Source organism: Urocampus carinirostris, chromosome 2 (assembly GCF_059441175.1).
Source record: "Urocampus carinirostris isolate Australia breed hairy pipefish chromosome 2, RoL_Ucar_1.0, whole genome shotgun sequence".
Lineage (NCBI taxonomy): Eukaryota > Metazoa > Chordata > Actinopteri > Syngnathiformes > Syngnathidae > Urocampus > Urocampus carinirostris.
The window spans coordinates 9106180-9119008 of NC_142350.1; the positions used below are offsets into that span (position 1 = coordinate 9106180).

The 12829-nt window shown below is 38.6% G+C and overlaps 2 protein-coding genes across 5 annotated transcripts; both read right to left on the minus strand.

Moving 5' to 3' along the window:
- Positions 1–478: 478 nt before the first annotated feature.
- On the minus strand, positions 479–1752 carry uqcrb (ubiquinol-cytochrome c reductase binding protein). 2 transcript variants are annotated; one of them, XM_088328778.1, is made up of 4 exons: positions 1656–1752; positions 951–1019; positions 719–885; positions 479–650 (listed from the first exon to the last, which is right to left on the minus strand). In XM_088328778.1, exons 1-4 carry the CDS (start codon positions 1738–1740, stop codon positions 573–575), a joined length of 399 nt encoding a protein of 132 aa, XP_088184904.1. In that variant the 5' UTR covers positions 1741–1752; the 3' UTR covers positions 479–572. The 2 variants fall into 2 exon arrangements, with proteins under 2 accessions (XP_088184904.1, XP_088184905.1); XM_088328779.1 differs by lacking the exon at positions 1656–1752 and adding an exon at positions 1112–1181.
- Positions 1753–3366: 1614 nt separating this feature from the next.
- Positions 3367–9260, minus strand: mterf3 (mitochondrial transcription termination factor 3). Of its 3 annotated transcripts, none has more exons than XM_088328777.1 (8): positions 8750–9260; positions 6442–6728; positions 6226–6378; positions 5969–6158; positions 5665–5812; positions 3940–4011; positions 3695–3856; positions 3367–3619 (listed from the first exon to the last, which is right to left on the minus strand). In XM_088328777.1, exons 2-8 carry the CDS (start codon positions 6719–6721, stop codon positions 3425–3427), a joined length of 1200 nt encoding a protein of 399 aa, XP_088184903.1. In that variant the 5' UTR covers positions 6722–6728; positions 8750–9260; the 3' UTR covers positions 3367–3424. The 3 variants fall into 3 exon arrangements, with proteins under 3 accessions (XP_088184903.1, XP_088184901.1, XP_088184902.1); XM_088328775.1 differs by lacking the exon at positions 8750–9260 and adding an exon at positions 7251–7668; XM_088328776.1 differs by lacking the exon at positions 8750–9260 and adding an exon at positions 6963–7191.
- Between the last annotated feature and the right edge of the window lie 3569 nt (positions 9261–12829).

A 12829-nucleotide genomic window follows, 5' to 3' on the forward strand; every position in this document is an offset into this window, starting at 1 on the left:
TGACATCCGAATAACTTTAGCCAATAGTGATCGATTCAACAGATGATTGACACGTCTTTTTTGGCCAATTGCAGTCTTTGTTTTGCCGTTCAAGCTAATGCCAGCCTGTAAATGATAAAAAGGATCCTCTCCTTGACCTCCGAATAACTTAGCCAATAGTGATCCATTCAAATGATGATTGACACTTTGGTTAGCCAATGAAACGCCGGTAAATAAATCCCAGCATACACCGCGGACTACTTGGCGTTCGGGGGAAAATCTAGTCGGCGGCGGCAAGTTAGTTGCAAGACTTTGCAAATTAATTTGGTTCCATAAAGAAGGCGCACTGTATTATAAGGCGCATGGTCAGCTTTTGAAAAAAATAAAGGCTTTTAGGTGCGCCATATGGTGCGGAAAATACGGTACTGTTTTTTTAATTTGTATGTATGTGATAAATTCTTTACAATAGAACTAAATTCAATTAATTGAAACAACTGGCCTTGTTTCAAAATGTACAGTTTAATGGACTCATGATTTTAAATATATGACAGCAAGGATATTCATTTAAGGATTAATCTGTTTAACTATTTCATTCATTTCTTCATCCATTCCTCTCGTTCTTTCCTCTCACGGATGACCTCATCCAGATACGGCGTCAGGTAATGCTCATCCTGAAAACAAGAATTTTGTCAGAATTGCTGGAAAAAAAAAGCAAGCTTGGCAACTTCTCTTTTATTACCTCCTCGTATTTTGTCCACTGATCCTTAGGGAGGATTTGTTGTTTCATGGTCAGATCTAGAGCTCTCTTGATGCGGAACATACGATCATTATAAACATTCTCCGGGAGCCTCCGCACAGCCTCCTTCACATCGTTGTCCTCATACATTGTGTCGTCTCGCATTAGACCTGTCAGACGGGAGTCAAGTTTGAGACATCGACTTAACAACAATCATAGTTCATTTTTGGCTTACCCAGCTTGTTGAAGCCACTCTTGTTATAGTACCATTTGTATATGCTGGACAGGAATCTGCCTGAAGCCACTGAAAGGGGGATTGGGGACATTTAATTACTAAAATGGTGAAGACATTTGGTCCCACAATGAATTATCTCATACTGAATGTAATTTAATCACTTTCAAGGTAAGAAGCTGCAAATCTTTCAATAGTAAATTTCATGATCAGTTTAGATACAGCATTTGTTTTTACATTTACAGACATAATATTGATGACACTTAGTTATTAGTGAAGTATTTACGATATAAAAAGTATTGTATTATATTTTTTCATTAGAAGGCCATGCGATATTACATACAAAGTTGACTTGAGCGTTACAAGCAAAACAAAGGCTTTTGTCATCAAAACGTTGATCACCCGTATTTAGTGATGTATTACTGGCAAAAGGTTTTATGCAATAAAAATCATATAAGAAACAAAAAGGAAAATAAAATTATGTAATTTCCGGTGAACTATTAACGTTGGACATGTTAGCCATTAGCATCAGCAAGCTGAAAGGACAATTTAAAGGACGGACGCGAAGTACACAAACCTGGACAAGTCTTATTTAAACAAGTTCACACAAAAAAAAATCGAGTGTTTTTACCACTTCCTTACTTTATCAATTTCACATTGACAACTGAAAAATGAGCTCAATAACATTTACCCGAGAAACATCATTACCTGGTGTCCTCGACGCCATGTTGAGATAGCAGTAGGAAAGTAGCAGGGTGCATTGTGGGTAAGGTGAAGACAAAAATGAGCGCATGCGCAAATCAATCGTAAATATTTTTTTTTCTTGCCGAATGAAAGTGGCAAACGCAGAATATTCAATTTTTCTAAATATCAGAAAATACCGTTTATCTCTTATAAGTATAAAAACAAAGAGTGTGCTTAAGACCAAGAAATACTAGATCTGCTAGGTGTTGCTTAAAAAATATCTGTCTCCCTTCTATATATAATTTCAAATATATATATATATATATATATATATATATATATGTATCTCATCAGCTGCACCGCTTATCCTCAGTAGGGTAGCGGGGGTGCTGGAGCTCATCCCAGCAATCACCGGGCAGTGGGCAGGGGACACCCTGAACTGGTCGCCAGCCAATCGCAGGGCACACGGGGACAGACAACTCACTCGCTCAGTCACACCTAGGGACAATTTGGACCGGCCAATTCACCTGAAATGCATGTCTTTGGAATGTGGGAGGAAACCGGAGTGCCCGGAGGAAACCCACACAAGCACGGGGAGAACATACAAACTCCGCGCAGTAAGGCTGGGAGCTGGATTTGAACCCACGCAGGAGGTTCCCACGACCTCAGAACTGTGCCGCACACGCGCTAACCACTGCGCCCCGTGCTGCCCATATATATAGATATATATGTATATATATATTTTAAACCCACGTAGTATTCTAGTAGCATAAAGTAACTTTATCGGCTAAAAACATGAACCTGCTCCCTGTAAGATATTTTTAGTAAATGAGTGATAAGTGATCCCAAGAGCCAAGAAGAGATCCGCAGGTTTGAGAGCATTCCCCAGTCAGGCCCCGGCGCTGTGGAAGGCTCTCCTCACTGAGATTTGATCCGCAACGACTGTGGAACTCTTTAAATCTTGGGTTAAAACTTATATATCATATTCTCAAGTTTATGACCTCTTTCATATTGACGATGTATGTGTATTGCAACATTCATTGCAGCCTGGTCATCCGAGAAGGAGGATTACCTTAAGTGTGGTCCGGTCCCTTTTCAAGGTTTCTTCATCCTGATGTTTTGAGTTTTTCCTTGCTTTCATGTTGATTTTAGATCAGGGAATGGTGTAATAACAGTTTGTAGTCTGTAATAGTCCATGTGGCCCTTTGAGACTTCTTGTGATTAAGCGCTACACAAATAAACATGACTTGATAAAAATACACTACTTTCATTTTTTTAGTTCAACTTTTTAAACCATGTTTATGGATTTTTTATATTCAGAATAGTCAAGTCATGTTTATTTGTATAGCCATTAATCACAAGGAGTCTCAAGGGGCTGCACAGACCAAAGATTAGTGCAAACTACAGACTATTATTACACCATCCTCTGGGGAAAGCCTAATCACATTAATTCACCAAATAGAAGTCGATGGGCTTTTAAGAATCTTGTGTTATATTTTTAAATGAGAACAATTTTTTTCATATATCTATTTCCTTCAATTACTCATTTCTTTTAAATTCTGAAAAACTTTAATTGTTAGTTTCATTAAAAAGACTATGTTGCTCATAATTTAAGAATGAGTGCACATATATGCCCTAATGTGCAAAGTGAAAGAAGATTCACCATTGCAAAAAATAAAGTAAACTGACTCTAGGTGTATTTTCATAAACGAATACAACAGACATGATAACAAGATACAGGGAAAAAGTGTCAGTAATTCTTTGATTGAGTTTGATTGGTCATCTTACTTAAATTAAAGTGTCTTTTGGAAAAGGTGAAAATCTTCCACTGTGGCCAAAGCCACTTCGCTGCAAAAAGCTTCATCTGGAGGTGACACCAAGCGCTCCAGGGAAACATAGTTGGTTTGATCTGGGTCATAGTTAGCTCTTCCCAGGTACTCCAGAAACAAGTGGCGCTCCTTAATGCGCAGGAACTTAGCATTAAAGACCTTTCGGAAGTCAGAATAAATAATTAAAAAGATACTTGTAAACAACAACATTGTAGGACCAGAAATTGGATCTACCTGTGGGAACTTTGTGATCAGATGATGAGGCACCTTCAAAGTGTTGTGGAGGAAGTCAAATATTTTAGTTAACTTTTTCTTGTTGGCCGTCAGAATTTTGGGGACGGTCAAGACGATGTGCTGGATCTCATTCGCTTTGAAGCCGAACTCAATTTCACACACCTGGATTGGCAATGCACGTACAAAAGCATTGTCAAAAAATGATATTCGGATTCAGAGTTGTTGAACTTTTTAAGTTGGATCACCTTTAAATTTTCTTTAACAGGCTCCAAACTGCCACACAGCAGACGAGGCAGACGTGAGATGATGTTACGAGTCTGGAGGGGGGGAAAATAAATTTCTAATCTTCTTATTTAGTGTTAATCAACCTTTTTTCATATTTGACATTGGATACAAAAACATAATAAAAAAATACCCTAGGAAAGAGATACAAAAAAACTACACAAATGAAAAAAAAAAGTAAATACAATTTTAATTATAAAAAAATCAAAATAATGTGCCAGATGTATTGTCTTGTCTCATTGAGATAAAAAGATTGATGTCACATAACTTCTTGCGCCTCAACCCTGAAAAGACCTTAGTATTACTTATTGGTCCATATAAATGCCATGACTTATTCTCAAAAACTGCTCTGACCCTGAACTGATTTCCAGCCAGTCACAGGGCACACAGAGACAACTCACTCTCTCGTTCACACCTGAGGACAATTTGGACTGGCTAATTAACATTACATTCATGTTTTTAGAATCTGGGAGGAAACCGGAGTGCCCGAAGGAAACTCACGCATGCACGGGGAGAACAAGCAAACTCCACTCGGGAAGGTTTGATCTCACGACCTCAGAACTGTGACGCACATGCGCTAATCACTGCGCCTCAGCTTTTTTCATCTTGGTAGTATTGATAAAGTTCGCCTTATGAGGTCCCAGACGAATGCGGAGATTATAATTCATGCGTTTGTTATCTCCCGTCTGATTCCTGTAATGTACTACTCTACGGTCTCCCTAAGTCCAGCATTAAAAGTCTGCAGCTGGTCCAAAATGCTGCAGCGAGGCTTTTAACTAAGACAAGAAAGTTTCATCACGTTACCCCGATTTTAGCTAACCTGCATTGGCTCCCCGTTATGATTAAGATATGATTTTAAGCTTCTGTTGGCATTATGATAAATAATGCATGGACTTGCTCCCTTTTATCTTTTAGATTTAATTTTCCCCTATTTTTTGGTCCGGAGCCTTCACTCTGAAAATGCTGGTCTACTAGAGATCCCAAGGACTAAGAAGAAATGCGCAGGGTCAAGAGCATTCTCCATTCGATCCCAGTTGCTGTGGAATCCGATGTCCCCTGAGATTTGATATGCAAAACCGATGGAACTGTTTAAATCTAGGCTTAAAACGCACTTCTATGCTATAGCTGATGACCTATATTTCATGTTGACAATATATGTGCATTATTTGTTATTGCAACATCTGTGGGGGGTTAACTTATGTGCGGTCCCTTATTAAGGTAACTTCATTTTCCTCATGTTGAGGTTCTTGAGTTTTTCCTTGCCCTCGTGTATTTAGATCAGGGGATGGTGTAATAATAGTCTGTAGTTTTCAATAGTCTATGGTCCGTGCAGCCATTTGAAACTCCTTGTGATTAAGGGCTATGCAAATAAACTTGACTTGACTATTTCCATCTAACACATTGGCAAATATAGCAATTTAAATATTTTTTTTATTTTATTTTTTAATTTTTAACAAAAAAATAATGAAGCAGTTTTAATATTTTTTTAGTTGTTTGACTGTATTTTAAAAAAAATTCCAAAAGGCCTTTTTAGTAAATTAAGAAAATAACAAATACAATTAGCCAAATATGTGCCAATGGGGAAAGAGTACTTTCCAGCTAAAGTAGGCTGCAAGCACTTTTTTATTTTAAAAACTTATTTGAGAGCAACTGTTCCAAGACAAAGTCTTCATGTTGTACATGCTTACGTTGGATGGATTGAGGCTGAGCTGCTTCTGATAGAAACCCAGACGGTTGTCCAACCTCTTTATGTTGAAGTTAAGAAGGTAAGGAGCTCTAGAAACCATTGAAGAGATGCTCTCGGCTGTGAACTTCATGGATTTCAGATAGGTCACTCTTTGCCGCAAGCACAGAGAATGAGAATAATGATGACTTCAATACAATATCAACCTAACTACAGTAAAGCTCAGGAAATACTGACATAATTTGTGTTGGTTTAAGACCCAATTAATCATAAAACAGGGCCCTTCAGATGCAAAGAAATCCGTTCACCTGGCCTGGAGGTTTTCCAAATCCTCTGCGAGGACAAACGGGTTGCGTGTTATGATATAGCCAAAATGAGATTCGTCAACGCCAATTTCTTTAAAGAAAAGCAGCTTTGGTACAACATCTGTTTTGAAGTCAAGACGGAGCAGCATGGAACCAACATTGGACTTCTTCTCCAGCTTCCAGAGGTTCACCCCTGCCAGTAAGACAATCTCAAAAATTAAGCAAAACTATATGAATGATTTTGGAGTTTTTTTGTTTACCAAGATGCACCAGCTTCGTAAGCGTCTCAGATTGGTCTACGTAGTCTTTGAGAGAGGTAGAGGCCGAAGGGATTGAGGGAAAAGGTGTTAAACTCACAGCCTCTTCGTTGCTTATCTCGTCCAATGCACGTAATCTAGTATTAGCATCTAGATCTGAGGTGAAACATTGGTCATCTTAGTATGAAGATTTTTCAAAGCTTTTGAACAAATACTTACCTAATAAAGTAGAGCTTTCCTCAAACGAAACAACATCCTTTAAATCTAGTAACTCATTTGAGACTTCTTTTTCTCCCTGATGTTTAGTGATCAAATCACTGTAAAAGCGATTGTGTTGACCCTGTTGACGTTTTGTCTGAATCCCAGTGGCTTTTGTATGTTGACAAAGCCTTGCGGTTGTAGAGCAGTGAAGAATCGGAGTGCAGGTGGTTATAACCACTTTCCTTACTTGAAGCAAAATTATGTGTTTAATGCACAGCTGCATACCAGAAGATGCCATATCGGTTCTGCAAAAGTAATAGGGGCGGGTTATTTTCAAATTCAGCAAATATTTTTTGAATGTTGCACGGAGGAGTATGCAATAAAGTTTTAAATAATTCTGTTGAATAACGCTCAACTATATATTTACGACTGTTTTGCGAAGATTCGTGTTTATAGTACCGTGCTTATGTCAAACGCGCTAGCTTACACCCAAAACATACTATTGTGAATAGAAAAAAAACGCAAAAATGATTACTCACCGTTAATAATAAATTGTATTTTACGTTACTATTTATCGCTGCAAAATGATTCTCAATGTCAATTGTAACTTCTTTTCTCATGGAGAGAAAATGCTTGCCGCCGGATCTACGTCATCGAACCGATTGTACCACGTACGCAGCAAATCCAAAAGTTAACGCTTTCGACTTGTTGGACTGCATTAAGCACAGTTTAAGAAATACGATTATTTGATAAGACTGGAAGCTTTAATAAATTATTCACTTGGTTTGAGTCGGTTAAACGCGACAAACAGTACAGTTGTATTGCACCTCTCTTTCTTCATTACATGGTTGAGTCCAAATTCTTTGTTTTCACTGTATACTGTAGTCTACATGTGTCACACTCCCGGCCCGCGGGCCACGTCCGGCCCGCCGTGTTATCATATCCGGCCTGCAAGACCATTTTACATTATTGTTAATAATGGCCCGTCAATATGAACAACGCCGTCTCATCCCTGGACATCATATTCTGACGTTTTAGTCACTGTAACTATTCCTTCATGTCAAGTCAAGTCATTTTTATCTGTATAGCCCTAAATCACGAAGAGTCTCAAAGGGCTTCACAGATTATTACACTATATCACACAGACTATTTTTCAGAATAATATTATACATTCCCCTGCTCTAGAGCCAACGAGAAGAGTAGGTTATTCATATGCAATAGAGTAGAAGTGAGTTTTAAGCTTAGATTTAAACATTTCCACTGAGGTTGCAGATCGGATCTCAGGGGGAAGAGCATTCCACAGCACTGGTGCCTGGATGGAGAACACTCTCGAACCAGCAGAACACTTCTTTGCTCCCGGTAGGCTTCGGACCGGGACATAGGGGGAAATCAGATCTGAAAGATAAGAGGGAGCAAGTCCATGTATGATTTTGTATAATACTAAGAGAACCTTGAAATCACATCTAAGGCTAACTGGGAGCCAATGCAGGTTAGCCAAAATCGGTGTGATCTGACTTTTTTGTCCTAGTTAAAAGCCTCGCTGCGGCATTTTGTACCAGCTGAAGAGACTTGATTCTAGACTTCGGGAGACCAGAGAGTGGTGCATTACAGTAATCGAGACGGGAGGTATAATTTCCGCATCCGACTGAGAGAGTATAAAACGAATTTTAGCAATGTTACGAAGATGGAAGAAAGCGGTTCTAGTAATTTTCTTTACATGCGTTTCAAAGGATAGATCAGGGTCAAATATGACACCTAAATTTTTAACTGAGTCACTCTGTGTGATGTGACATTTGTCAATGTTCACAGCAGTTTTTGAGAATAAGTCACGGCATTTAGATGGATCAATGACTAACATTTCGGTCTTTTTAGAGTTAAGACGCAAGAAATTGTGTGACATCCACTCTTTTATCTCAATGAGGCAGGCCTCCAAATTTCCACAGTTTAGTGTGGCAGATTCCTCCTACGGAAGATATAGTTGAGTGTTGTCTGCGTAGCAGTGGAAACTGATACTGTACTTGTGAATAATATCACCTAATGGAAGCATGTAAATGCTGAAAAGAAGGGGGCCAAGCACTGAACCCTGCGGAACACCACAGGTAACACTAAAGGGCTCAGATGTCATTTCGCCATATTTAACATAGTGCGTCCTATCTGAGAGGTAGGATCTGAACCATGAGAGGACGGTTCCTGAGAGACCAATCCATTTTTCCAATCGTTCTAGTGGGAAATTGTGGTGCACTGTGTCAAAAGCAGCACTAAGGTCCAGCAGCAGCAAAAGTGATGAAGCGCCAGAATCCATTGCCAGTAGGAGATCATTTGTTACCTTGATCAGAGCTGTCTCAGTAGAGTGGTTAGCCCTGAATCCTGATTGCATAGATTAAAAAAGGTGATTCTCGGATATGAAGTCATTCAGCTGCTGTGCCACTACTTTTTCAAGTACTTTAGAAAGGAAAGGTAGGTTTGACACAGGTCTATAATTACATAAGATTTCTGGATCAAGGTTGGGTCGTTTCAGTGTGTGTTTAACAACGGCGGACTTAAAAGCTGCTGGAACTACACATATGACGTATACTATACTATAACAGGGTTGGGTAGGGTTACTTTAACTTGATTACTTTCAATTACTTTTGGATTACTCCAATACCAAATATGCTAATAAAAGACAAAATAAACTAAATATGAATAAATGTATGACTCACAACACGTGGTAAGCTTTCTCTCCTGGCTTTGATCTCTTTGATCTCCGGCAAAACTAACATAAAATGCGACAGAAACAAAATGAAAATAAATCCAAACAGCTTGCCAACATCATTTTTGCCATTCCATGTATTCCGTTACTCCTCAAGCCTGCACATTATTTAGTAATTTTATTCATATTTAGTTTCTTTTGTCTTTTATTAGCATATTTGGTATTGGAGTAATCCAAAAGTAATTGAAAGTAATCAAGTTAAAGTAACCCTACCCAACCCTGACTATACACCAGGGGTCGGGAACCTATGGCTCGCGAGCCAGATTTAGCTCTTTCTATGAGTACCTATGGCTTAGAGACAAATTTATTGCATGCAAATTTTCTCCATCTCGTTCAAAACTTGAGCCGTTGATACTGTTCAGATACACGCAAAGCCAAACCAAGGCTGCATTACATAGCAGTACTTTTCAGAATATATCGGGCACGTTTTCGCTACAATTTACAGTCAAGGTGTCACATAAAAAAAAAACTCGTTTTGGCTGTACAACGCTAAAGAATCCTTTATATAAAAGCTCACTATATTATCTGTCTTCAGTGTTCAGATACTTTTTGATGAATCCACGGAACAAATTGTAAATACGCCAAAACACCGGAAGAGAACTTAAAGTTATTTCATTGGGTGAGTGGGAGGGATGGGTGGAGTTATGCAAAAAGTGCAAGCACTCCCTCCCATCTCTCGTCCTACTCCGTCTGCGCCAAAGGTAAGCACATCAGGCTCCCTGTTCTCAGAATGTTGTGACGTTTTTACAAAATAATTTGTGTAGCATTTTAATATTTCTACTTTTGACAGGAGAGCAAAATCTTTTGGGATATTGAAGTTTTTTTTTAATATATACATTGACATAGGAGCAAAGGAATTTGAATGTTATTTTAATGTTAAGTTGTTTAAGTTAAGTTCTAAGTTGTATAATTTAACAAGATATTTTTATTTTTATTTGCCCGCTGCCCGATGATTGCTGGGATGGGCTCCAGCACCCCCGCGACCCTACTGAGGATAAGCGGTGTAGCTGATGAGATGAGATTTTTATTTAGAGCAAAATAATAAATACTGTATAAGTGATTTAAGGTTTACATTTAATATTCTTGTCTGTTTTTATTCAAATTTATGTTCCAAAAACATTCAGTTTAAGTGTGTTCAATAAATGTTTATCCTCGTTGTCCCGCGACCTTAAGTGTGTTTTGAATTTTGGCCCCTTGTGCAATTGAGTTTGACATCCCTGGTATAGTCCATACATGAATTTAGAGATGGAATCTACTCCATACCTGTCAACCTCCACGGCTCCGTGCCCGTACAAAGTGACGTATTTTCCTGTACAAAATACAAAATAATAGTACAACATATTTTTGGGGGGGAATGATGCATGATGGGAAATCACCATGGGCCAGACGAATGCGCACAGTAGCATCAATCCACTCGCTTCGTTTGCAACAAAAAAAACGATACCGAGATAGAGGCTACCGCGGCGAACTCGTTTGACTTGATTGATTTGCCGTTTCGTGATAGTCGATGTATACCGGATGGACCCATCATTGACAAATTTGCGTTTTTCCGTACAGATTTTCTTGTACGTCGTACTCGTCTTAAGATGCATAAAAAACGTACTTTGTACGGCAGAACCGTACAGGTTGACAGGTATGCTCCTCGCTATCTACGTGAACACGAGGTGGTGTAACCCTGGGCACAAAGATTTCCATCTGCGGCAGGGACGTCGAACTTTTGGCCTAGCGTGTGCCGTCATTCACTCCTATTCTATCTATCTGTCTACCTTGGTCATATCCCTCAAGAGGGGTGACCGACAGCAAGACAAACACATACAATAACAAAGAAAAAAAAATAGCAAAAAACACACACAAACATTTTTGGACCATGGCCAACCCAAATGCCCAAGCACCCAACGAGTTAGGCACCTCGGCACCTAAGTTGGTCATGCTTTTGTCACTCCAGATGAAATGGGACACAAGAAAGCGGCCGTGTCACTCAGGTCAGAGTGACACAACACACTGTTCAACAGCAGGGCCCGACAGCTTTCACTGGTTTACCCCTGCCGCATCATACAGGTGCCCTGCCCATCCCTTTGAACACGTCAAAACATCCCACTATGCTTTTACAACACCTCTCCACTCATTCCTATCCTAACAAGAGCTCTAGCTTCCACTAGATTTAGACCTATTTCCTGCAGTGTACTCATAGTCATCCACTCCGCTGTTACTAAACTACAACACAGCACCCCGAGGCCATCCTGTTAATTTGTTAATAATCAATACAAGGATACTGCTGGAAGTGTGAATTTCCCTACGGGAATGAATAAAGTATCTATCTATCTATCACACAGGTACAGTACTGTATATCAATTTAATCGTGCTTTTATTTTATTTCATTTTATTTTATTTTATTACTGCGTTATTTTACATGTAGTCAATCACTACAGAATACCTTTCTCAACTGTAAACATTTTTTAAAAATCCCTTAGTTTTATCAGATTTTTCTTCTTTTTATTTTTATCTATATATTCTTTCTACTGTTATTCCATTACCGTCTGTGGTACTTATTAAAGTGAATGTCCTCTTCATTATCATGCGCTAGAATGGTAACTCACTTTTTGAGGGATCATTTAACATTCATGACAAAGTGCTAAACGAAGTTGTCTGCTTCGGCTTCCATGGCAACCGGTGCAAGCTCTGTCTGTAGCCCGGCGGTGCCCTCTCTTTGTCTGGAATGAAAAAATATGCCCAGTAAGCTTTATTGATTAACTAAGATGTAGTCAAATACGACAATAAATTGAAGCAACGTGTCTTAAGTTTTTGTTTTAACATGAACTTATTTTGAAGACGCAGAAAGCAAACAAGAGCAATTAAATAAATGTTAGTTTTAGGTGAATTTAAATTGAGATTCATTCAATTATTTGGAATATTGCAAATACTGTGATTAATAGTAACAAGGTACAAACACTTCATATATCATTATCGTCAAAGAATGTTATTACATTAAAAAAACACAGCAACACACCCTACAACATAATTATAACAAGGAACCGACCCATCCATAATGTGTTTTAAACAACCCAAAGAATTGGGTTCATGTTGTACAAACTATACTAAAATGAAAACAAGTGCCATTTTGTTTAAAACAGCCCACAAATTGGGTCATTTTGTGGAATGTTGTTAGCAACCCAAGAAAATTTGTAATAAATTATATTCAGTGAAAACTTAACACATGCAGCCACACATTCACACCATCCAGAAAACAAACATAACTGATTAAGTTGATGAGGAAAAGAATAAAAGGGGAGATACATGTATACAAACAATAAAACATATACATTCAATAATTAATAACAGTAATAATAAATTATTTTAGTAAGGTGTAGTTAGGTATGAGAAAAAAATTACATAAACGATATATATATATATATATATATATATATATATATATATATATATATATATATAATCTCATCTCATTAGCCGTACCGCTTATCCTCATTAGGGTTGCGGGGGGGCTGGAGCCCATCCCAGCCATCTCCGGGCAGTGGGCAGGGGACACCCTGAACTGGTTGCCAGACAGTCGCAGGGCACACAGGGACAGACAACTCATTCGCTCATTCACACCTAGGGACAATTTGTACCGGCCAATTTACCTGAATTGCATGTTTT